The sequence below is a fragment of the Diprion similis genome, chromosome 6, assembly GCF_021155765.1.
Source record: "Diprion similis isolate iyDipSimi1 chromosome 6, iyDipSimi1.1, whole genome shotgun sequence".
In the NCBI taxonomy this organism is placed as follows: Eukaryota; Metazoa; Arthropoda; class Insecta; order Hymenoptera; family Diprionidae; genus Diprion; species Diprion similis.
Window position 1 is genome coordinate 6998679 of NC_060110.1, and position 24731 is coordinate 7023409.

The window sequence follows — 24731 nt, forward strand, 5'->3', positions numbered from 1 at the left end:
TCGCAAGAAAAATAATCAATTTGGTGAATAACGGACACCCTAACATATATCAGTGGTTCTACGTAAATTTTAAATTAGGTCACACAATGCTTTGACTAATGTACAGTATACGTGGAACAATTTATTGTAGAAGCTACAGTGAATGTTTGTTGATTTAACCCCAGAATAAAAAAATAGCGAGATCTGAGAAATTTATTTTAGTGAGTCCAATCGAATTAGTCTATAGATTATAAATCGTGAAGATGTTTCACTGCAACTTAGACAAGACCTCTAGTGGTTACACTGATATGAGTAGAGCAGGTTTTGCCATTCTTAATCTTTCAACAAATACCGAATTTGATTGCAGGTTTTACAACACACTTTTAAGAAGTGTATACCTAGCAGTATCTGTATAATTCATGTGATATGCATATCACTATTTTTCATCTAAGCTTAAGAGTACCAGCTCGCATCTAACAATAAGGTTCACCAAAAATTGCCTCGTATTTAAACTTAGATATTTGGCGCGCAGTCAAGGCGATCGACATGCATGTGAAAATAAGATCTCCAGCACGTTCAAAATTCTCAAATTTGGAACGAAATTTATGAGCTTGAAAGTTAAAATATATTTTACCAACAACTGTACTCAATTCGTTGGGTGAATGTTGCCTTCTGGAATGGGAACTACGAACTAGACGTCGCGTTAGAAAATTCTCAGTCACAACTTCAATTTCGAGTTTTCCTCGCAAATTATGAATATCAAGTTTACGAAAACGTTTCAATATGAATCATTTACTTGCATCTTAAGGAATGTATCGTTGTTCAAAAAATAGGATGTCAAGGGGCTGCCGAACTTTCAGGAAATTACACTTGACGTAAATTACGCTGCTTTACACCAAATAATTTTCGACGTAAGAGGTGCAAAACAATTTAAACACACAAAGAAAAATAAAGCGCAACGTGACCATGATAATATTTAATCGTAATATAGAGCTTGTACATACATGATATACCTATACTGATAATAATGCATTTACGATGAGTGTTTATATGTATAATATATAATGTATAAGTATTCAACAATGATATTGTTCACGAGAAAGTCAATTCATCGTTAACGTATTCGCAACTACCCTGGTTAGTGAGCATTGTTGTTGCGACGTCCACGTCTTTTGCGACCTCCACCAGAAGGGCGGTTTGTAGCCCATTGCTCGTAGAATCGTTCGGCTTCCAGCCATTCCTGGTACTTGTACCACCATTCTTCCCATTTAACGTAATCATCGAGTGTCAGATCTCTCAGGTAACCGCGAGCCTTGTAGTAATCATACCTAACACGTACATCGTCCCATGACTCAAGACCGCGTGGGCCTTGGGCCAACAGAGATTCCGGATAATGTCCTGGTGGAGGCGAGTCGTAACCCAGCCGAGCGATTCTTTCTTCTCCCTCTATTACCACTTTCATGGCATTCTCACCATCCTTTGTTATGCGCATATTCTCCATGTCTCTCCGATCTACGCTCCATTGTGCCATTTTACCAAACCTGGAAAAAATTCGTTGCATTAGTATGTTTTTTTCTCTGGATCAAAGAGAATTTGTGGCTCTTACGTTAATTTCAAGAGCTCAATGGAATATGGGATCAAATAAATTGTTTTTATTATTTTAGATTTATGCTATCACACCGTACGTAAAATAAAATACTTTTCAAAATGCCATAGAACTGATAGAGTCAGAGTACCTAATTAATGGCTCAATCATTTTTATATTACTAAAACAACTAATTCAGAGGAGGTTGAAATTAGTAACGTTATTATAACGAAGCATAAAAGTACGAAATGTAACTTGGGTTACACTGTCCCATCCAGCCGATGCGCACAATCATTTGTAAGGTAATATTTAAGAATATTCAAAGTTTGAAGAGAACCTTCCACTTGTAGTAAAAAAATTTGTATTAGATCTGATTTATCTAAATCTTAGAAAAATTGTGGGACCTATTTGTGCGGAAAAAAAAAATATAGTCAACGATGCCAGACTTTCGGCAAAAACCCCTGACATTTCCCTGGCTATTCCAGAATTTTGGAATTGCATAATATTTCCAGGTTTTTCATAATTCCCTGACCAGTGGTCACCCTGTTTGAATTTTAGAGTGACAACAGAGCTAAATTTTTAAAATATGAGTATGGTTTACATTATTACGATATACCGAATTTCACAAAATTCTGAAATTGCGAAATAACGGTTTTATAAAACGGTTAATATACATTGTTATAATAACTTTACTAACTTCAGCATGATTAATTTAGATAAGTTTTTATCAGATTTACTCAACAAAAGTTGAGGTATTCCACATACAAACCTCGACAGTTTATAAAAGAATTCAGCTCACAAATTTATTTCACTACTATGTCTGTTGTAAGTTAAATCGTTAAACAATCAAAATGATTCTCAGATTTAATGCGACCTCAAATAAACTTTACAAGATATAATTGAGTTTGAAACCACTTTAGGATTTTTTTTTATTTATACAAAAACTGTACCATTCAATCTCCTCCTATGTTTCACCCATGCCCTTAACCAGTTGCTAGTTTCTAGATTTAATAAAAGGTTTATGTATAACTTAGTTATTGTACCTTTCAGACAACGTCATTCTTGGAGGTCCAACATGTGAGGTATTAGAAGAACTGTCGCTATCATCACTAGCAGATGAGTCCAGTGGTGGATGTCCAGATTGAATGGATTGTGGTGGAGGGTGATTAGGATGCATCTTCTCAACTTTCACTGGCTTACGCATCTACACAAAAATTGTTCCTTTTGATATCAATATGAAAATTCACTGATTTCAAATCTGTTTAGAAACTAAAATTTTGACAAAGTACTTCAGTACAGTGCCTGTTTCAAAATGGAACTATAGCAAAAATTCGAATCCAAGTTATCGTGTCACATTTGTGGAAGTCCAAAATAGAAAGTCAGTTTTCTTTAAGTGGTAGATTTATGCTGAAATTTTATTAATGTTCTATATTGTAAAATATTTTTGGGAACGATCCAGTTTTTTGAACATCCTTGGATATTCTCTTCAATGTCCAGATAAATCGCATCAACAAGCCGATGATATTTTTAAGTGACTGAAACAGAATCTAGTTTCTTTATATCAATTTTGACTATCTGAGAAATTTACGTCTATCGAAATACCCAAATCAACAATGAAAATCAGTAATCTAATTATATTTGTTTTAGGAGTAACTACTATTTTGCCAAGATCAATACCGTTTCTAGAAAGAAAAACACGGTTCACGTTTGAATGTACTTTTCGGATTAAAATCTTCACTCTCAAAATAAATTTCATTGTTTCACAAATTTTTAACAAATTCTTATGAATTGAAGTTTATATCTAAGAAAGTTCAAACATATAGGAGTCCCCAATATTTGTGACTTTTAGTAAATTTCTTGCTAGTTTTATTATTCTTAGATCTTCATGGTGACTAGACATCTTTGGGTTTCAATGAAAATTTTTCGATACCCCGAAACTTTCATTGTACCAGACTTAACGAATATGCATATTCCATACCAATGGTATAGGATCGGGAACTCGCGGGTCATCTAGGACCCGGCTGTGATGTTTTTCCTTGCGTCGGGCCTTGGCTTCCTTCTCTTTACCCTGCTTATACTCCTTGTGATGCCTGCTTGGTGGAGGCTGAGGAGCTGGTGGTGGAGTACGCGGTCGTGGTAAAGGAGGTGAGCGGGGTCTAGCTCTTGGAGCCGGTACCCTGGAGCTAGAAGCTGGAATTTCTTTGACGTGTGGCCTTGATCTGGATGCAGAAAAGGATCTAGAACGCGAGCGTGACGGCGGAGCAACGCGGCGACGCTCTTTAGGAGAGCAAACTGAGCACGATCGATCGGAACATGTGCTTCCCGAGCTTGGACTGCGCGCTACACGTGTTCGATTAGTGTGAGAGGTTCTCTCGCGTGGCGATCTAGGACTCCGAGGCCTGGGGCTGCGAGGACGAGGGCTGTGAGGACTGCGGGGTCTCGGGCTCCGAGGACTACGTGGATTTCCTCTGCTTGGTTCGCCGCCGGTAGTCCCACCAATGTAAAGCTCTTTGTACCCGCTGTGACGCCACCTGTTAGGATCCCGCTCTTCAACTTCTAGCAGCTTCTTATTCCAATAACTTGACTGGGACTCTCTAGCTTTTCTCATTACATTGTCAAGCTCCCTACGCTTGCCAGAACTTTCCCCATGAGGTCTGGACTGTGAAACGTTTGTGTCCATTCGCATCTTGCTCGATCCACTACCGTTGCCACCTCTTCTCCTGCTGTCATAATCACGTGACATCTCTGCTAGGATCAAAATGAAATATAAATCATTGTAACAAAGTAAACATTGGATAAATTAATTATTGCAAAGTCAAGTGATATTCCAGGCAGCACAAAATGTTCTCAAGTAACTTGCACTTCTTTTCGTTATCAAAAATTTCAAGAAAAGTTCATGACGTTTTACAATTTCTAAAAATGAGCTTTTGGAAAGCTTGTGTCACTGCAATTTTTAAACAGTTTCAAGAAAACAAAATAAGTTAACATATGCGCTTTCTAATTCATGTGCTGTCTGGGGTATCGAATACTACAAAGATTTAATCCACAAGTTACCACTATTTCAACTAGGCACAAGTCAGGTACACAAATTCTTGAATCAATTTGTTGGGATCCTTGCTTCTTCTAATTTGTGCATGAAAAAATTTACTGTTAATTTAACTGGTGTCATTTATCAATGGGGACAATGATTTAGTTTTGTTAAAAGCAACTCCAAATCCTAGGAATGTGATATCTTTTTACAAAAAGGCCTTCCAAATAGAACCTGGAGAACATTAAAATTTATAGTCTTAAGAAATTAAGATATTTTCATTAGTTGCATTTAAACTTTACAATTACGTTATACCTAGTACTAAATAATACTTAATATAATTTTTGAAACCTGTGTCAGATGTGAAATAATGATTAACTTGTGGATCTGCAATACAGTTTTGGCATATATCAAAGCAATGATGGATGGGTAAATAGAACTATTTAAAAAAAATGAAAAGATAGTGATATTACTGACCTAAGTAGACTTTTCCACAAAATCTGTGATAATGTGGTAATGAGACGGAGGCGTGTAGTAAAAGTGAGGATCCAACAACTCCTGCGAGATTATTGAACACGTTAATTCTGAGAGAAGACGATTTAAGGACGATAAGAATCTAGTAGGTGGTTCTAATCTCATACATCATCATCATCATCATCATCATCGTCAAGATAAACCAGGGCCACTCGTCCTTGGGGTTTATTGGCTTGCAATATTAAAAGTTATAGATTTGCGTAACATTATGAAGGGAGTACAGGCTTTCATCAAACAAAAATCAAATCGTTGCGCGATTTGTCTTTTCGCTCTCTTTCTTAACCAGAAACGATCGGTATTGCTAAGTATCCGCAGAGTAAATTGCCCGTGCCCGCTGTACGTTCAATTTATAACACGAATCTCGAGGCCCGAGCGTCGCCCGGACAACGCTGCACCGGAATCGCCGCCGGCTCCGAATACGATTTGCGATATCGCGCTTACCGATTCGGCGATGTAACCGATATTACCGCCGATTTCGAACGTCAATAATTACGCCAGCGTACTTACGCGCGAGGACGCAACCAGGTTCATACAGGTCAGTCATTCTTACCTTCTCAAATGCAAACGAGGCAACGCGCGCGTGCATTCGCGAATGTGTGTATACAATCGTGCACACACACACGCACACACACATATATATATATATATACCGAACCGAGGGCGCGCGCGGATAGTTCACCGCGTGACGTCACTCAGTTTGATGACGTCATTACTGAGGGTGGCTGGCGCTGACCCGGCAGCGTCGACAGCCAAATCCGACCGAATCGATGCTTCGGAAACGCGTAGAGAATATTTTTGGATGGATGGATGGACGGACGGGTGGGTAAATGGAGGATCGGATGCCTCAACATCGTTGAAGCTATATACATACGCGACGCGTCAACCCGAGGTAGCGGCGCTGCCGGCTGCCGTCTTTGTTTTTTTCTTTTTGTTTTCGCGACGTTGCGTACTTTCGAGGCCGATCCACCGATTACCGAATGGCGAAAACGCGTATAGAGGTGGTGCACCGTTTTGCGTTGCCACCTACGCTTACGATCATCGCGAGCACATTTCCCCATTGTCGAAGATTTCTATTTTGGTTTGTTAAACTTTTAGAAGAAGAGAGTCAGTCCCCCGATGTTGGGTATCAGTAGTTACACACCTTCGCACTTTATCCCACGATTCAATCCTGACAGTTATATTTTCTTTACTCTTTTTCGAGATTGAGTCGATAATTCGATGCCGAATAAACTTTTCGTCCGTACAGTGTACATGTGCGACTCTCTTCGGGTCGCCAACATTTACCAGAGCGTCGTTTACTCTCTATCTCTCTTCCCTCCTTTTCCCTCTACCGTTGTCTGTCCGTCTGTTTGTCGCCCGGAGACAAAGGCAAAATGGGGTATCCGGCCACTTTGGTACTCCGCGGCACAAACACAACGAACCTCGAAAATTAATCCATTTCCAATGGGGCTAGTGTGTAAGATTCTTTGAGAAGAATATTAACGCTGAGCTCTTTTTGCCGTTCTTGGATACTCGCGGACGACAATTACCACTTCGTCTATCACACTCCGTTCTTGAAATCGTTGTAACCTTATTTTATACCCTGATTGCTATCGCAATTAACTTTATGAACGACGCAATATTCCTTCACTTATCCCTCGAGCACGAAGTAGGCAAAACAAGAAGTTAGTCCGCTGTCCGATGCATGGCTTGTGTACAGGTTTGAGAACGACCTGAATTTTTCGGAGGTGGCATAGGTTTCCATTTTGAGGACAAATTGGTAGTTTTATCCAGGGAAGTAATAGAGTGTTCGGAAACAAGAGGTTTGACAAAAGCTACCGATTGGCTTGTTTTTTCATATTGATCAATCATATGAGTCTTTCAGTTCTTTTGTTTTCGAAAGGTGGTAAAAAAACATATCCAATGATCCTGCAACTTGCATCTATATGTCCAACGATCTGCCTAACAATTATACGGAAACTTCGAGATAGATTCTGACACCGTGGGTCGTAAAATTCCTAGGGATATCGAACGTGTTATATATGTGTGATGTCTATCGGTTTTGGGAAAAACGGTACAGCTGTTTTATAGTATGGAACCACTATATTTCGGCTAGCGGGAACATTCGAATCGATATAACCTTATACTTTAACAAATATATCGACTTTTCTTCTACCTATTTTCCGATGATTGTATAAAAAAAAGTTTCTTACTACACGCAACTTTATTATAATTTGTGTAATATGCAACCGGTGTCCACGTAAATTGGGAGCTAGCTGCAATGTAAATCAACTTTTTTCGGTGATAGTCTGTGAGATGTTAGAAAAAACTTTCATTTTTTAAACTTCATATGACATGACTCAACTATACGATGCAACCTTCTTTAGTGCCGTTATGTTACACGTCCGAGATAGATATGATGGCTATATAGTCACTGGCTATAGTCAACCGGAAATAACCAGTTCTGTACTGCTAACAGTGCTACCTATACTCTGGTTCTGTCTTTATTCCTACAGTTCTGTCCCCTCCACGGGCCCACCTCGAAGCATGGAACTTGACTTTCTATAACATTTGTATTCCAGGCATAGAGTGACCGCAGGCACAGACAAGTAATGGCTGACAGTGTCGCGAGTGATTCAGTGACATAATCGCTCAGATTTACGTTAATTGCTTACCGCGAATAAATTGATATTTTGAGTGTAGAATTTAAGGAGATATGAACGTTATAGGATATCGAGAAAGAATTAATTAGTAGTCGTATTGTCATATTAATTGGCTAACCAGATAATTTGGCTGCAGAAATCTTACACCGAGGAATGTCCGAGGGTGAACCCGTAGCGTCTCAACAAAAGCAGCAACATCAGTACCAGCAGCAGCAACAGCAACTAGGCACCGAGATGACGGGAATGACTTGGCAGTATCCACCTCCAACTCATCCATCTCTCTACTCACCTTACGCAGGGTAAAAATAATATTTTTTATCGAATTAAATTTTTGAACGTAAATCACTAACGGCGTAGTGAATTTTCCAAAATGGCCGCAGCATATGCCTTTCGTTCTTCAAACATTCCGATTTCGTCGCTGATTCATTCGTATATTTAGATATATTTCATCCAGAGTTTGCCAGCCGATATCAATTGAAGCTCGACTTTATTATTTTTGACCATAGTTTATGTTAACCTTAGAGCACATGTATGTTTTTTCTACCTACTAACTCAGAAGTGGGCTCTATATTAACCCAACGAATTTCTTTCTGTTCGTAAAATCGTTCTGAACCCTTTAATGAGAGTCGTAAGTACATAAATTGAAGGGATGGTAAAACTCATTGAACTGCAGCAGCGCAAAGGCAACAATGCACCGTTTGCTGCTCCTCACATACTGCTAAGTTGTATTTTTTTTAAATTTTCTGCGTCATACATTTTATACAAAGTTGCCAAGTTTACATAAAAAAAAATAAAGTAGCGCACATTTTTTATAAAACGACCGAGTTCAAAATACTTTTTTCAATCTATGTACTTGCCGCACTTGAATCACCTTTTCCAGAGTCGATTAGTTTTTACTAAATGAAGTACCCAAGCAGGCGTTGAGATCTGATTACTCTTTTCTGAAAGATATAGGTTTTCTGTACAGTTATTAGTTAGTTAGTAGTTATTAGTATTCTTCTACACGATAAGGGTTCTTACACTGAGCAAACAAAATTTATATTACAAATTGGACTGTGTTATGATAAATTTTGATCGATTTTCAACTAAATTAATGCCTTTGATTCTGATTGGAGACCTTGATTAATTAAAAGTAACATAACTTTATGTTCATTCTATAACAGACACTTGTACGGCCAAGGGTATGGATCCCAAGGTCAGATGTTTTACTACAATCAAGGAATGATGCCGGGTTATGGCCAGGCATTTAACACGCAACAGGTGCAGCAACAACAACAGCAGCAGCAGCAACAACAGCAGCAGACAGCTGCAGCTCAAAATAACCAAGCCAAGCAACAGTCACAGCAGCCGCCTGTACCTGGAACTCCCGTGTCACTTGACGATGACTCTGACCTTCCCCCTCTTCCTCCAGGACCTCCACCCCCTTCGCAGTCTTCCCAACAGCAAAATAACCAAAATCCGCAACTCCAGCAACCGCCACCCTTCGTTTACAGCTCTTTCCCTTACAATGGATGGAATGGAATGCAAAACGATCACTCACGTTAGTTCTTGTACTTTCACAGACATAAATATTTTATATTTTAACAATGGTTCGAGTTCATAAGTACTGACGAAACCTTCAGAAAAACCAATTTAATTTATTTAGTCATGATTTCTGCAGATTATCCATAAAGCACATTTTATAATAGATATTTTGTTACAGAATTTAATGGTGGTCAAATCCGCTTCAATCTTCAAAACAAGAAAACTGGTCTTGGCTTTAGTCCGTCAGGTAACAGCGGAGCGGCTAAGAAAAAACGTAAGAGGAATAAGAATCTGGCTGCGCAATTCAACAATAGTTTTCCAGGAAACAATAATGCAACTGCGACCAGTTTTATTCCTGGGGCTAATCTTAAGTCAGAACTACCACCTTTACCTCCAACTCAGCATCAACCACCCGTGCCTCCTCCACCTTCAGAAAACCCGCCGGAAATAGTGACACCCTCATTAAACCCCCAGGCAGTAGTCACTGCTCAAAATATTCCCAGAAAACCGGCTGTAGGTACCACCCCCCCAACTGCTATGACAAACCCGAGTCCTGTCGGTGACTGGCCTGATAGTCTAAAAAACTACGTTAATCGTTGCTACGAAAAGTGCAAGACAGCCGTTGATAAGGATCAAGTTGAAATTATACTGAAGGGTAAAATAACGCGTTCTGCTAATGACGGTTCCCTGTGGGTTAAGGACTGGGACAAAGAGCCTCTACCAAGCATTCACAGCGAGCGCATGACAATGACGATAAAAGCTCAGAACCAGAGTTTGAAGCTGGTAAATCCTTTGGTGGTTCAGGGACAGGGAGGCCAGCGCAAAACGGGCCTCTCCACTTCTCTTGGGGCCCGTCTTGGTGCACGTCTCTCTGCCGGCTCTCACCGTAGGTCAAGGTCGAGATCGAGATCGAGGTCGCGGTCGCGTAGTCCTCCTTTCCGAAAGTACAGGCGAAGCACTTCCTCTTCGTCTAATACAAGTGACCGGGACCATGAGCATAAGTCTTCGTCATCAAAGTCGAAAAAATCGAGCAGAAGTAAACAGAGTTATAACAACAATAACAGCAGTGGCGGTGGTAGCAACAACAGCAGTACCAGCAACAAAAAGATGAAGAAGGCTAAGCAAAATAAATCACATTTCTATTCAGAGTTTGGTTTAGCTACAGGAAACGGAGATGAACTTGGAACCAAGGAAAAACTTCAACAGCGCGCTGCACGCTTCAGCGATTCTATTTCCAGGAACAGCTTAAATATCAAGGATGATGGTGCTACTGAATTTGATTTTACAGGGCTTCACATCGTCGGTACCTGCAAGGATCTTGAAAAACCTTATTTACGCCTCACTTCTGTAAGTTTCATTGATATTCCGTAAGCCTTGTATTTTGTTAATATCTTCAACTTTTTTTTATTTTTAGTAGAAACAATCGCTCTCACTCTCATTTAAATAGATCAGTAAGCAGCTGTAATCTATGTTCAGCTACACAGAAAAAAAGATTAGCACGATCTGTTATTTTAATTGTAAAGTAAAGCTATATTACAATATTTTTTTCTACACATTTTAATAAAAAACTTTTAATCAATTTCAGGCTCCTGCAGCTTCCGCCGTGCGGCCAGTAAGCGTGCTTCGTTTTTCTTTGGCTCACGTTAAAAAACGTTGGGTAGCTGAGCAGGACTACAGATACGCTTGCGACCAGTTGAAATCGATTCGTCAAGATTTAACAGTGCAGGGTATACGGGATTCGTTTACAGTTCATGTTTACGAAACTCACGCTCGTGTCGCCTTAGAGCGAGGTGACCATGAAGAGTTCAACCAATGTCAAACGCAACTAAGAATGTTGTATCAGGATCTTGGTGGTGAAAATCGTACAGAGTTCATTGCATACAGGATACTTTACTACATATTCACGAAAAACACACAAGGTGAGATATACAATTAGTTTATTAACCGAAGATAAAGTATTGATATAGTTATTAAAAATATGTGATAAAATTATTTAATGTATGGTTTTCTTTTATCGTTTCAGACTTAACAACAATTTTAGCGTCTCTGACAGCCGAAGATAAAGAAGATGAATGCATAAAACATGCACTAAAAGTCCGCTCGGCGTGGTGGCTGGGTAACTTCCACGTATTTTTCAAACTGTACCGTAAAACCCCGCGAATGGCAGCCTTTCTTATGGACTGGTTCATTGCTAGGGAGCGCAAGAATGCGCTAAAACATATGATAAAATCGTACGTATTGCACATGTACCATTATTTACTCTTTATCGATGATACTTTCTATATTATCGGGTCATGTAAGTATTTGTGTAATGAGAGTCTCTTTAGTAATATGTTGTTTTTCCTTGTTTTTTCATTTCAAAGTCAAATTTTATTTGCATATACAAAGTTCTGGACCAGGGAGGAAATGGGGTATCGATGGGGTTGGGGGGGGGGCTTAACATACATCAGATTTTTGTTTCAGGAAATTGACGCCACCGTTATAACCGTCTATTATGTCATTTTTAAAAAACAACGAATGATCAATTGTTGCCGTTTTTGCTAATCGATTTATTTCTTCTGCTCTTTAGCTACCGGCAAAATTTGGCGGTCGATTTCATCGTTGCGGAATTGGCCTTTGATTCTTTGGACAAGTTTTATGAATTTGTCTCCGAGCTTGGGTTGGTTTACGCCGACCTTGAGCGAACCCAAGTTGACTGCAAGACTAGTAGTGGTAATCTAGGTAGCTGGTAGCTGCTGCCCGGATCCTCTTTTCTTCACGAGGAAACTACTTTGAAAACAAATTGTTTTAATGTGTACATCTGTCATGATGTGAGCACATTGTGTTTTCCTTCACACCTTCAAAAACTAAACACTAAGTGTGGATGAGTCGCTCTTATCGATCCTCATCGCACTCTCAACCCCGGATCAACTATTGACAGGCTAAATAGCTTACCCAGAGCGAGATTTAGGACAAGAAGAAGTCGTGTACCGGCTCTATATGTATAATTATATCTTCTAACACGGATCACCATTTGTTGTACATAGCTAAATAGAGCAGGAGCAGCCAGCATCAAGCAGTTCTGTTGCACAAAAAGCTCAAATATATCCTGAAATTCATCGTTGCGATTGGGGATCATTGGCATGAAGCCAGAAACGGTTCCAGATTCGGTGTAGAATTTCACCTTCGAAAATATCATACCTCCTGTCTACTCTTGGGTATTTAAACTTGGATACGATTATTTTTCGAAAAATGATTTCAAGCCGTACGATTCTTCACTCGGCTTCCTCCTCCTCCCCCCCCCCCCCAGCCTTTAAAAAAAAAAACTATTCAAATAGTATGGAGGCTCAAGAATTTGTCGGCGTGGTTTCATACTTCATTACATCCTCTTGACGATCTGCATGGTTCCTTGAAGGATGAAGAAAAAAATTCGCTCCACCATCGTTAGGGTGCTTTTTACCGATGTGCTGCAAATTCAAGAAATCCTGGTCTGCACCAAGCAACGGAAACATCAGGTATACATAGAAGTTTCCTGGAATCCTGGGCAATCCGCATGCAACGCTTCAAGGAAACTTGTTCATTTTTCCATCGTTTTAAATCGAGAATACTTATTTGTAAACCATGGATTATTGTATTGCGTCCGTGATGCAACGAGAGGGCTTCTGGCTCGATGTATATCAATGCTTCACGTATTTCGACGTACAGTTAGCGTTGTGGCGAAGACGGAAAAATGAGGCAGCGCCTCCGTTAAGAACTGATTTCAAAACTACAAACAAGATGTAGAAAATGTAAAATATTTTTTCTTTTTTCTTCTGACATACACTATTCATTGTTTCCGATATATTTATATATGTATGTATGTATGATGTTATATGTGTATTGATTGGATCGACAACATTTTAAAAGAGTTAATGAAAAGAAAGTGAGAATAAGAGGGTGTGAGAGATAGTGATAGAGAGAGAACGCAAGTATGAAAGTAAACGAGGGAAGAAAAGGCAGAACGTCATCGTGGATTTATTGCATTCACGTATGTATAGAAATTGATCGTAAATAACACTTGTGTGCATCGAGAAAATGATGCACATGAAATATTTTCCAATCACACATAAATCAAACATTAAGGTGGTAAATATTTGTTGCATAGATGACATAATTACGGCATACATACCTCAATGTACAATACATTGCCCATCTAATATCGTTTACATAATAAATTATTTTTACCTCAGATTTTTCTATTAATCTCTCGTCTTTGATTCATTCTGTAGTGTTACCTGCTGTTTTCTCATCAGTATTATTATTATTATTACTGAAACATATATTTATTATTACGAAATCTACTGTTATAAACTATTCGTAAACAAAAAGTAAAGAAACATTGTGGACAGGCTGGAGTATTTTTTGTTAAACTTGCACCGAAAGTATTACTTTTCGTCCATGTAAAGTGGGGCGAAAGTGTCTTCTTCTCGTCCGGAAACGAATAGGTGGGCGCGAAATATCGTAAGCGCGCGGGCGCAGAAGCATACTTTGCGCCCGCTTCCCCGGATACTTGGCGCAAAATCGAGTAGGTATTGCGTGATAAGGAACGATTGTGCACTCAAAGGCAAACTTTCAATGCGGGTTACGGTTGAAAAGTATCGCGTGTACCGTGGGCGGAAAGTGATTGCCGTTGATTGTGCGATTTTTAACTGAGCCTCGGAGGAGACCCTCCGCCGCGCACCACGGCCTCCTGAAAATCGCATTCGTGTCATCACTCGCTTCCCGCCCTTAATATACGACGTACTATTTTTTGTTTGTGTTATAATTGTGAAGTTTTCTTGTTCATCCGCTAATTCGAAAATGATCAGGAAAATTTTTTTCAAGAACATCTTTTCGTTGTTTTTTTCCAAACATTTAGAAAGATGCAATTTTTTACATTACGTTATCGATACATGGTTCTAGATGCAAGGTTTTGAATTTTCTACTGTTACCCTTAACGTCGTTTTCTAATAGTGAAATAAACACGATACATAAGAAAAACCTCCATGTACGTAAATTGAAATTTGAAGGTATTTACGTACAGTGATGTCTATGGTGTAACATATTATCAACACAGTACACATATTATCTTCGTAATGTGTATTAATCATCATTCAATTTTATTTATATGTGTAGAGATTCTAATATTATATAATATGAATATATTAGTAATAGATGGTATATAATACAATAATAATAATTAAAATATAATATTAATGAAATAATAAATCTTAACGGTCAGGGTGTATTGTTGTAGATTGTTGTATACAAGGGGAGGATGGCGCGACGCGATTTTTTATTATTTGAGATAACGGCGAGACAGCTATACGGAAAGGGACACGAAGCTGTTATATTGGGTGATGTTGCGTTTTAAAATATCGGCGCAGAGACCTAATACACGTTCAAACCGTGCTCTATCTAATTTGACACACTTCAACGGCCCTGTAGCAACTACAGTGGCCGCTCTCGGCCTGTCCAATAGAAGCGCAATCTCTCCTGTAAAGAGTATCGATAAATTAGATAAAAAATACGACTCAATCGTACAGATTATTTTGTAAACGTTGAAAAGTATGTATAAAAAATAGCGTACGCGGTGTTTTTTTAAATTCAACCCTCTCTACTCACCAAAATAGTCCGATGGCCCAAGACGGCCAACTTCCGAAGGTTCCTCGCCTTCTGTACGTTGTTGAAGGACAACAGCCATTCCTTCTACAATAATATAGAAATCTTCGCCGGGTTCACCTTGTCGAACGATCGTTTCACCGTCATCGAAAACTACGGGTTCCAATGCGTCTGCGACTGTTAACCTTTCCCATTTGTCCAACGATTCTGGTTAAGTTTGGTTAAAAAAACAAATTCTTAAATTTCGAGTGAAATAAGATTTCTTGCTTCTAAAATTAAGGCTTCAATTTACTTAATTTTTAAACTTAAAAAAAAAAAGGGCAGACAATGATTGAGGATACGTGTTCGAAATTAAATTTTTCACCACTGCGTCGTGACCGTAGAGTTCTCACCAAATAGCAGAATTGAAAGATTAATTAGGCGTACCGAAACGTTCAAAACTTCTATCCGGCTTTTTTGTTTTGTTATTAGAAACGATTAGTAAAGATGCCTTATAGTTTTGCTCATATAATTTGTTTTTTTAATTTCATATTCTTGTAAGCTTTGATATAATTTCCATCATTAAACTTAGGTGCCCTATTTTAATCAGCGTTAGCATGTGCCGCAGCTACCTGTCACTGCTAACTTTTTTAAAAATAATCATAGAGTTTTTGGATCATTTTCTCTTACCTAATATGGAAACTCTCGAGAGAAACTTCTCGTACATGTCGCGTTTCCTAATGGTAGAACCCATGAGAATTCTCCGATACGAATCTCTGTCGATGCCCCAAAGTTTCACGTTAGTTTTTGCTCTAACTGTAGCTGCTCGCGGAGTTCCATTGATGAGCGCAAGTTCTCCAAAACTGCCGCCTTCGCCTATCGTCGTTACCAATTCACTGTTGACAAATATCTCGACCTCGCCTTGATCAATTACGTAAAAATTGTCCCCTTCGTCTCCTATAATGTAAAATAATGAAATAGATCTAAGGAGGAAGAAAATTGAACCATCTTGTTGTCTTTAAAAATAGAATCACATGTACCTTGGCGTATGATTGGCTCGCCAGGTAAAAACGTGACGGGAAACATCGCGTCGAATATATCCGATCTCTCGTTCTCGTCCAAATGAGCGAAGAGTACGTTTTTTGCAATTGCTTTACTCAAGGCAGCCATAGTTTTGTAGTCCTTTGGTACCACCTTCTTAACGTAGCTGGTCGCATCCTCTTCTGATACCGGCTCTGCTGAAATTCCTCCTCGGCGTCGAGGCACCTGCGGCCCCTGTTGACCGGCCGGCATATCTTCCGTGTCCTCAGGACTCGTCGCGCTCTGCTGTTTTGCATCGTGTGCTTGTTCCTTGAGAGAGATGGGAATGAATAAAAGAGCAACAATTATTCGTGTTTTCTCCTTTTGTTTTTGAGGTAGCGAACGTGTGATTATTGACGTCATATCAGAACTAATGCCGGTTCAACAAATTTCCACTTCTTGCATAAGACGAAATTCTGTCGCAATATAGGAAAAATTGCAGGAATCATAAGTTTTTCGAAAATTTAGATGGTTGCATGCATTCCGCAACTAGAACTTGCAAATAATTCATCACGTACTTTTCCAGATAGCGAAATTTTTCAGCAAAATTATGTTCAGATCAGTTTAGATATTTATCGAGAAATCGAGGTGCAAAAAGTGATATACACCGAGGTATATGCCTATGCATACGTACCTGTTCGGAAATGTTATGAAACCGCGCTGAATATATATACGAGTTATATCAAAGATATAGTTGTCAAGCTTAAAAAATTTTGAAATAGTTTTGTCCCCCATTTCTGTGCTTCTCGATGTTCTCCTTTCTTTGCCACTGAAAATGGTCGTACACGATCATATGTATACAGATACGTTAAACTATTATTTTAATTGCCATTTACATTCATACATGGCCATCATGAAGTATAATTACTCGGGTTTTCAGTAATTTTGTTATTAACATCAGCGTTTTACCCACACTTAATATTCCCCAGAGTATTTCGCGAAACGGGCTTTTGTAAGCTACCCGAGGTGACTTCAATCGTCGCGCTAGCCGTGGTTAGTTAGCCCCTGTTTGAGCACACGATTCTGCTCCGCGAGATTCTTTCGGTATGTATGCCTACGACTTAACTATAATATCGTATTTAACAATATAAGCAAGTGTTAATAATTGCAAAGCGCTTACCCTAAACGCCTACCTACCGTACCTCCATGACGTCACCCAAATTAAGATGTCTTTCAACAGTTTCTCGTAATCTCGCAACCGCAGTTATATTCCTGTTTGTCAACGCGTGGAACGATGCTTCACTTTTTACAATTTTATTATGTCTAATTTTTTTTTTTTTACAACCGATCTCCCATTTGTCTTTCACCTTCTCTCTGGTTCTCACTGGCTTATTTGTATTATGAATCTGGATAGATTACATGCGCCAATATAGCGATGATGGTAATGATGATAATAACAACAATAATAATAACAAAAATTTTAATCTAGGGTCAAGTTGAGAGAAACTAAACTGTTTGAACGATAAAACTACAGGTCTCGGGACGGTAGATTCAGGCTCCTAATTTTATTAGAGCCTCGTACACCTAATCCAATAAACGTGGATATATCTTTCTCGACGGTATAATCGAGTGTACGATTCGCGGGACGGTTCAAACTCGAATGACCGCAGCTGCAAGGACAGCCGACGACGATGACGAGGGTGACTAGCGTACGGGGGATTGCTAGTAAGTTGATGCGATGAAATAACTTCTGGAATATTTCGGTAGTTTATTATGGTTCATATTTTCGGATATACATACATTCGTCTGTGTGTATGTGTGCGTGTGTATGCCTAGAAGTGTATGAGTCTGGTTTTGGCCGCCGCCACTCGGCAGTTCTACGTATACCCAGATATCTTTATGCATACCGATATAACGTTTGAAATATATTTTGAGAATATTCTATGTTTAGCAAAGCAGCGCCTACTCGAAGGCATCCAGACTTACAGACGGGCGCTCGGGTCTCCGGAATTGCAATTAAACCGCAAACTTGCCGATTCGATACGATTCTATAGTTGGTTGCCGCATTAGTTCTGTTCACACAATTAAGATATGTATTGCGAATAAATTTAAATTCATACATGGAGACGCGGCGTAGTGACGTATGCATGTATATATTGCAGATTTCGGAATAGTGTTCCGGCAAGATTTATGTATCTCATCGAATGGTATACGGATGGAGAAATATTTGAATATGTATGTCGGCCACACTTTTCGCCGTTCTTTTTGGCGGAGGGAAGCAAGCGGGGGGATCGGTGTTTGTAAATTTACTTTCCGTAGAAGTTGGTGTAAGGTGGGTAAACAGTATAACACGTAGACCGTAAAACGCCACTTGTATCTGTTTGATCATTTTCGTCCGCAATAATATTTATACAACGTAAAATTCTCCAACGAATGAGAAAAAAAAACGAATCAGCAGAACGTATGAATACATACCCACGTTATATATAATGCATACGTACGTATATCTATACGAATAACGCAACACACAATTCGCAATTCGAATTCGCCTACGCCCGTGTCTGTGTGATATGACAGATATTTTCGAATGAGGCGTGAACTATATTGTTTGCATGACGCTTAAGAGTGAAACTTAAGTTTAGACTTGAAACGAACGAAAAAATCAGCTCAGAATATTCTAATAATAAAGTGTGTGCGAATGTATGGACAAAGATTCGATAATAAATTAGCTATAACAATAATTTTGATATTATTTAATATTCGTTCAAAATAACGTGTCGTCAGATACCGTGATGAATTTTTTTCAAATAAATATATTTCTTATACGTCCTATTGAGTTTTGGAGTACGTGATTAGTAACATTTCAGGTATAGTTTTTATTGCCCAAATTTATATAGAATGATGATTCTGCAATTCACAGAACATCATTGCAATCTTGTACCTATAGAAGAAAAATTTTGTCACCGTTTATAAACAAAGATTGCTATAGAGTTTTTCAAAATTATTGTCATTGTCAGTATTATTTCACCACATTTGACGAACGGAGGTCATCTTTCTTGTATGAACACGTCAATTCTCATACTCCGCGCATGTAACAGGAGAAAATACCCCCCCGCTCCTTCACCCCGCGCTGCTATCGCTATCCAATACAGACATGTGTGTACGGATAGGAAAATCGATATACCTATACGGAACAAAGAAATAAAAAAAAGTAACCGCGAAGAAAACAGTGAAGGTAGAATATAAATAATTCTTGTTTATTTGCGTCGTTTTCCCTGCTTTTCGTATGATTCCACACGGACGATTTGTATCAACGACGTGTTCGTTAACCTAACCTGATAAAACAGTCCGAAGACTGTGACGAAAATTCTCGGGACGGTTTAATTACGATTCAGGGTTTATAATCGTGTACGGTATGTATATAAGAATTAACACAGCTTTCTATGTGTATGTATGTGTAAGGCGTGTGTGAAGCTGCAGGCCGTGGTTGGTGTCGTAGGCGTGACGTCACACATCAAACGCAACCGGGCCATCGTCAATTTCCTACGCGATAACGACACGACGAAGACGATGGACACGACTTGCGGTAGACGAAGTAGCCACTCGGTAAATTAAAATAACGCGTGCACAGATATGAGTTTTTGAATATTCGAAGGTTGCGTGATAGACGACGATCGCGGAACAGCTAGTCGAGCGATGTATTGTCAGTTATTAGGCTCTTACCCTTTCGAGTTTTTGGAAATACTCGCGTAGGAATGAGACTGGGTTCTCAGGCCTACCGACGCACAGTTGGACGATGCAGTCCTTCAGAACCTGCTGAATGTTGTGTCGTTGAACGTACTCCTCGCACTCCCGCAAACTCTGCTCCTCTTCCAGGTTAGCCGCCATATTGTTGTATCCAAGATCCACACACTCGATGACCAACACACGTAGCTACCTGCTTGCCCTGCCACTCAGCAACGCCACGACCTACTCGATTGTTATTCGACTGCAATTATTATATCTTCTCCGCCTTCCTCTAAGTTTCCGATGACAAGGGGCGACGACGATGTCGTTTACTTTCTACCCGCTAATTTAACCGCACGCACATTATTGTAATGCCACAATGATCACTACGCATACCTTCGTTAGATATACTTTCGTATCGTTTTTCTCTTTCGGGTGTTTATCACAGAGATCACCCCCGCCCACCTCCCCCCCCCCCCCCCCCTTTAAGGCGATCACGTGCGCGCTTTTGTATCAATTAACCCTTACAAATCTTTGAATCTCGATATTCCACGCACAACCGAATTATTGTACGGTATATGCATGCTCTGTGCCGTGATCCCTCCTCGCGGCCATAAAAGGTGTGATTGTTGACACGGCGCGTCGACATGAATACGGGAGGAGACAACGCGCCACCAGTGCGCATATGCAATCTTGTTCCGGTTTTTCTTTTATTATTTTACCTCCGTTTTTTCTTCCCTTTAACTTCCTTTTATTATTCAGATGTATGTGTAGATAATGAGCAACAAGCGTTCAGTATATGAGTAGGCTAATAAATCAATAATAACACACTCTGGGAGGGATTAGAATTCCTATTAGTAGACCGTATCTTATATTAATTATAAATTTCGTATGATAATATTGCGAATAAACATGTTTATCACGCATACCTAGCCGGGTATTATTTTATACTCATACTTTAAAATCTTTATAGCCGCAGCTTTTATCGATAATCGCAAACAAATTATTTCAGATTCGAAATCTCTGGTGTTAGCCAATATGCCTTTGCAGGAGATAAAATTGGCATTTCACTGTGATCGTAATCATTTTACTCCGTAAATTGAACAGTACGAAGTTCGATTTTGTGAATGATCGTAGCGTTTGTATTTTTCCGCATGTTTTACAACGTTAGTTTTTGCGGATTCTAAATGTGTTTGGCATACACATGCATCTGTGTAAATCTATGGGTATATGCTTATATACATGTCGCGAAGCTGGGCGGAGTGTTGAGATTAGAAATGCACAGAATCGAATTTTCAAAATTATGTATATAATTATTTTATTCAAGTTTTCTTCATTTACAAATTAGGACAAGTGTAAGACCAATGTCAAATTGAATAAAAGTACTGGAAATATCGGTAAATTAAGATATAGGTATTTAATACTTATTCGTGACTAGGAACGTTTAGATTATAGATTTTCTATGAAGATTTAAGGGGGTAAAAACTTAGGTACGTTTAAAGCTTGCGGATGAAAATGTTAACTGGATTTTAAATAAAATTCATAAAATATAATAATAATTGGGGAACATCCTTAAAGCATCACAGTTGATTCGCATTGATGAATACGACAAAATTTTGACGATTTTTTATGAACTCTTTTTTTTTTAATTTAATGTATTTATTTTAAATGACTATTATTGCGCTGAATCCTTTGAAGGTATAGTCTATTTCGTGTAGAATCGTATCTCGTGCTAATAGAATTAATAAACAACTTTGAGAAGCACAGAAATAGTATAATTGTATGCATGTAGTTAATGCAGGTAACATAGAGTATTGCACTGAAACAATATTTTTCAACAATTTACGAAATTATAATCTGCGTTAATTTTGCTACTTCGGCATCAAGCATAATGAACTCGACCTTTGATTTGAGTAATTGAAGATTATCGCGAAATTCATATGAAGCTTGATAACTGATTAATTCTCTAGATCCGTCATCGTTCAGGTCGGCAACGACGAGTGATTGACTTTGAAGCTCCAAACTTGGCTGACAATTTGTACCCTCGCATATTTGAGTGATTTCAGTCTGGCTTGCGTTTACAGGGTGAACCTCAGCCGCATCTATTATAACTACTAATGTTCGCTCAATTACCGTACGCCGCACAATGCTCGAGTTTATTTGATCTAATTGTGAATCTGGACTCCACTGCCAGAATTTCATAACGAATCCCGTCACGAGTGGCTTGTTAATCTGCGTGAAAATGGCCGGCTTCATGCCATATGCGTTTGGTCCGTAACTCTTCCAAATCATACGTGGCTGGTCTGAATCCTTCTGAAAAGTGATGTTCATTATCGTTTGACAGAGATCACCAGGACACGTTCCTTGATGTTCTATTCCCAGCTGGTGAAACGGTGTCAGTTGCACAATATCCTGATCCAAATTTTGTACAGACGTAACAACAGGCTTGGGCAAGTTGTTAAGTTCATCAGTTATCTTCTCCGTGGTCTCGGGATAGTGTATCCCGGGGAACAACTCCTTGAAGGTTATTGTTTTCGTTGATTCTGGAATGTGAGAATCAATGTATGAATATAATTCGTCGTGAGGTTAGACACAAATCTATGCTGCTCTAAATATATAACCAAAATCGTGTGTATCACATGTTATCAAATTCATAAATATGAAAGAAACTGCTTCATATTCATGTGTGCAAAAGAAAAATAACTTTCTTCCAGGCAAGATTTATAAAAACCTGAATTTCCTAAATATAAAGTATTTCTTCATACTTTGAATATTCTCTAGCTAATGGTTAGAATAAAAATTTTCAGTCAATCAGCTTAAGATATTCATCTTTTCTAGATTTGAGGGTACTTCACATACTTTTTACACCTTTGAATCTTTGCAAACTGCCATAACAACTCTTGTGCTATGGAAAGATTCATTTAAATCACGCTAGTTCTTCAAAAATAGGTAATCCCTTACAATGTTCATTCTGTCCACAAACTTTAAGAAATTAAAATATGTTGTATTTCTCTTACGTTTTCCATTGGGATCACCGCAGAGGTAAGATATTGTATCATTTGAATCTAAGCTGGAAATATATATATGGCGACACTCAGGATTCAGTTCTTGACCCAGCAGCGATCCAGTTTTTCCAGAGAATAAAGCTGGGCCTTGTTTCTTCTGGTCCTTAGATGTCACAACACTCAGTAGATCGGCGACTCCATCACCATCAATATCAGGTAAAACCATAGGCAGCTTTGAATGAGTAGACATGCTTATGCTCCACTGTGTCAACCCAGTAGTTGAATTGATGCTGATCAGTCCCTGTTCTCCTGCGACTAGACATGTCGTTTCCGGCTTTCTGGATTTGTCCATATTAAGATTTTTGCAAATTATCTCTGTCGGTGGGTATGAAAGCCGAACAACCCAAAGAGGTGAACCATTACCTCCGTGTATCGAAATAACTCCACCTTTTCGAAGTGGCACCATTGACCCTTGCATTTTGCCAACTGAGTCTCCATAAAGTTGTCCTCGATACATCATTACTAGGTTTCGCGGGGTGCCAGGTATGACTAGGATGGGTCCGTATAATTCTGAAAAATATCCTCATGAGATTACTATTTTTCTGAATGATTGAAATTTAAGGAAATTAAATTGCTGCTGTTATATTCAAAAAGTATTCAAACTGACAGAAAAATTTTGTTCATTTTTATAGGTGCTACAAATAAGTTTGTTCTTATTCATTGGGGTAATGTTGAATAAACATTTCAGAGTAAAATGAAAATAAATTCTAATTTAAGGACTATTAATTCTCATTCAATTTCTGTCGGAAGTAAAAAGTTTTCATATTCAACTCAATTATAAAAAATAATCAGTCGTCAATAGTAGTAATCGTTTTTCGTTGTTGGGTAAGAAAATAGTAAACAAGATTTATCACAAAAAATTCTGCAGAGTTCGAAGATATGAACGTTAGGTATTAAAGTCACAAAAAAATTTATAAAATTAACAGGAATCGAAGATAAAACTATGTCATTACAACAAAACTTAAAAAACGTGAATGTTTCATAAAAATTTGTTGAGATATGACTTATCAATCAGATCAAGTCAAATGCGATATCACACGCTTGAAAGTTGATATTACTGTTTCTAAGAGACTAATTTGATTGATTAATCCCTGTATTAGTGACGCTGTGCCTACCCATGCCTTGAAAAGTGTTATCCCAGAGTAAGGCTGGGCGATTTTTGATAGCTGGTGGTAGCGAGTCAGATTCATTGCAGGGAAGAACGTATAGAAATATGACTATTGTTGCTAGACAGAGTAGGATGGAAGCAGCCAAAAAGAATTGCCGTAGGAAAGACATGTGCGGTCTCTTCCACAGGTCGTTATTTGTATCCTGGTCAATAACCATTATCGGTATATCGTCGCTGCAGTATCCCAAACTAGTGTTTCGACCATTCCTGAGTTTGTTTGCCAGGTTTTTAGATTCGTCGAGAGGGAAAAATCTTACGTTCTCCTGCATTGTCGTTGAGTCGTGCTTTGTAGATTGACGTGACTTTTTCTCGACATCCTCATCTTCATTCTCAGTGTCTGTATTGCTCATACTTTGCGGTAATGGCGCGTAACCTTTTCCGCCGTGCTCGGTAACGATTGACATCGTTGTTTTGTATTAGTAACTACGATATTTTACCAAGTTTGCATACACTATCAGTAAACTTAACGCACATACACGAAACACAATTCAAAAGATTTCATATAATTTCCTCAACAATGGATTGATCGCACTAGATCTACTGTTGCGGTTTAGCTGGCGTAACCTCGTCCCTTCACTTATGCAGGTGTGCATTGAATGAAGATTACTAAGGACCGCCAGCTACTTTTAAAATAAGTAAAATGGCACGACGGGCAAACGGGTAATGTCAGTGCCCTACATTTACCGACTCGCTTGTGGGGGTACAGTGTCAATTGTGCCGGTATGATCGGAAATTTCTACACCGCAGTTCCCACAATCGCTCGCCAGTTATTGATGAGCTTCAAAATGCCGTACGTGGTAAGAAGTTATTCCATATTGCCTATACTCAGTTATGTGAATGCGTCAATTAACCAACATAAAAC

The 24731-nt window shown here is 38.8% G+C and overlaps 3 protein-coding genes across 8 annotated transcripts; 1 reads left to right on the top strand and 2 right to left on the bottom strand.

Moving 5' to 3' along the window:
- Window positions 1–940: 940 nt before the first annotated feature.
- LOC124406661 lies at window positions 941–24437 on the bottom strand. The gene is made up of 7 exons (XM_046882165.1): window positions 23817–24437; window positions 22654–23211; window positions 21813–22179; window positions 16982–16990; window positions 3543–3876; window positions 2608–2768; window positions 941–1520 (listed from the first exon to the last, which is right to left on the bottom strand). The coding sequence occupies exons 1-7, from the start codon at window positions 24271–24273 to the stop codon at window positions 1118–1120; spliced, it is 2289 nt and encodes a 762-aa protein (XP_046738121.1). The 5' UTR covers window positions 24274–24437; the 3' UTR covers window positions 941–1117.
- LOC124406660 (leukocyte receptor cluster member 8 homolog) lies at window positions 7697–13042 on the top strand. Of its 3 annotated transcripts, none has more exons than XM_046882164.1 (6): window positions 7697–8067; window positions 8932–9308; window positions 9471–10639; window positions 10878–11211; window positions 11316–11523; window positions 11862–12592. In XM_046882164.1, the coding sequence occupies exons 1-6, from the start codon at window positions 7922–7924 to the stop codon at window positions 12022–12024; spliced, it is 2397 nt and encodes a 798-aa protein (XP_046738120.1). In that variant the 5' UTR covers window positions 7697–7921; the 3' UTR covers window positions 12025–12592. The 3 variants fall into 3 exon arrangements, with proteins under 3 accessions (XP_046738120.1, XP_046738118.1, XP_046738119.1); XM_046882163.1 differs by lacking the exon at window positions 11862–12592 and adding an exon at window positions 12610–13042 and having other exon boundaries at window positions 7708–8067; window positions 11316–11618; XM_046882162.1 differs by having other exon boundaries at window positions 11316–12004.
- Window positions 13089–20251, bottom strand: LOC124406668 (cAMP-dependent protein kinase type I regulatory subunit). Of its 4 annotated transcripts, none has more exons than XM_046882179.1 (5): window positions 19634–20251; window positions 15931–16240; window positions 15581–15847; window positions 14915–15118; window positions 13089–14785 (listed from the first exon to the last, which is right to left on the bottom strand). In XM_046882179.1, the coding sequence occupies exons 1-5, from the start codon at window positions 19796–19798 to the stop codon at window positions 14613–14615; spliced, it is 1119 nt and encodes a 372-aa protein (XP_046738135.1). In that variant the 5' UTR covers window positions 19799–20251; the 3' UTR covers window positions 13089–14612. The 4 variants fall into 4 exon arrangements, with proteins under 4 accessions (XP_046738135.1, XP_046738136.1, XP_046738138.1 ...); XM_046882180.1 differs by lacking the exon at window positions 19634–20251 and adding an exon at window positions 17113–17606; XM_046882182.1 differs by lacking the exon at window positions 19634–20251 and adding an exon at window positions 17108–17604.
- Window positions 24438–24731: the final 294 nt, after the last annotated feature.

Excerpts from the sequence above, each read along its gene's own strand:
- LOC124406660 (XM_046882162.1), top strand. The coding sequence starts at position 7,922 with ATGTCCGAGGGTGAACCCGTAGCGTCTCAACAAAAGCAGCAACATCAG. Across the intron at positions 8,068-8,931 it reads CTCTACTCACCTTACGCAGG|ACACTTGTACGGCCAAGGGT; the intron begins GTAAAAATAATA and ends ATTCTATAACAG. Across the intron at positions 9,309-9,470 it reads AATGCAAAACGATCACTCAC|AATTTAATGGTGGTCAAATC; the intron begins GTTAGTTCTTGT and ends ATTTTGTTACAG.
- LOC124406661 (XM_046882165.1), bottom strand. The coding sequence starts at position 24,273 with ATGTCAATCGTTACCGAGCACGGCGGAAAAGGTTACGCGCCATTACCG. Across the intron at positions 2,769-3,542 it reads TTCCCGATCCTATACCATTG|ATGCGTAAGCCAGTGAAAGT; the intron begins GTATGGAATATG and ends ATTTTTGTGTAG. Across the intron at positions 1,521-2,607 it reads AGAATGACGTTGTCTGAAAG|GTTTGGTAAAATGGCACAAT; the intron begins GTACAATAACTA and ends AATTTTTTCCAG.
- LOC124406668 (XM_046882179.1), bottom strand. The coding sequence starts at position 19,798 with ATGGCGGCTAACCTGGAAGAGGAGCAGAGTTTGCGGGAGTGCGAGGAG. Across the intron at positions 15,848-15,930 it reads CGAGCCAATCATACGCCAAG|GAGACGAAGGGGACAATTTT; the intron begins GTACATGTGATT and ends TTTACATTATAG. Across the intron at positions 15,119-15,580 it reads CTCGAGAGTTTCCATATTAG|AATCGTTGGACAAATGGGAA; the intron begins GTAAGAGAAAAT and ends AAACTTAACCAG.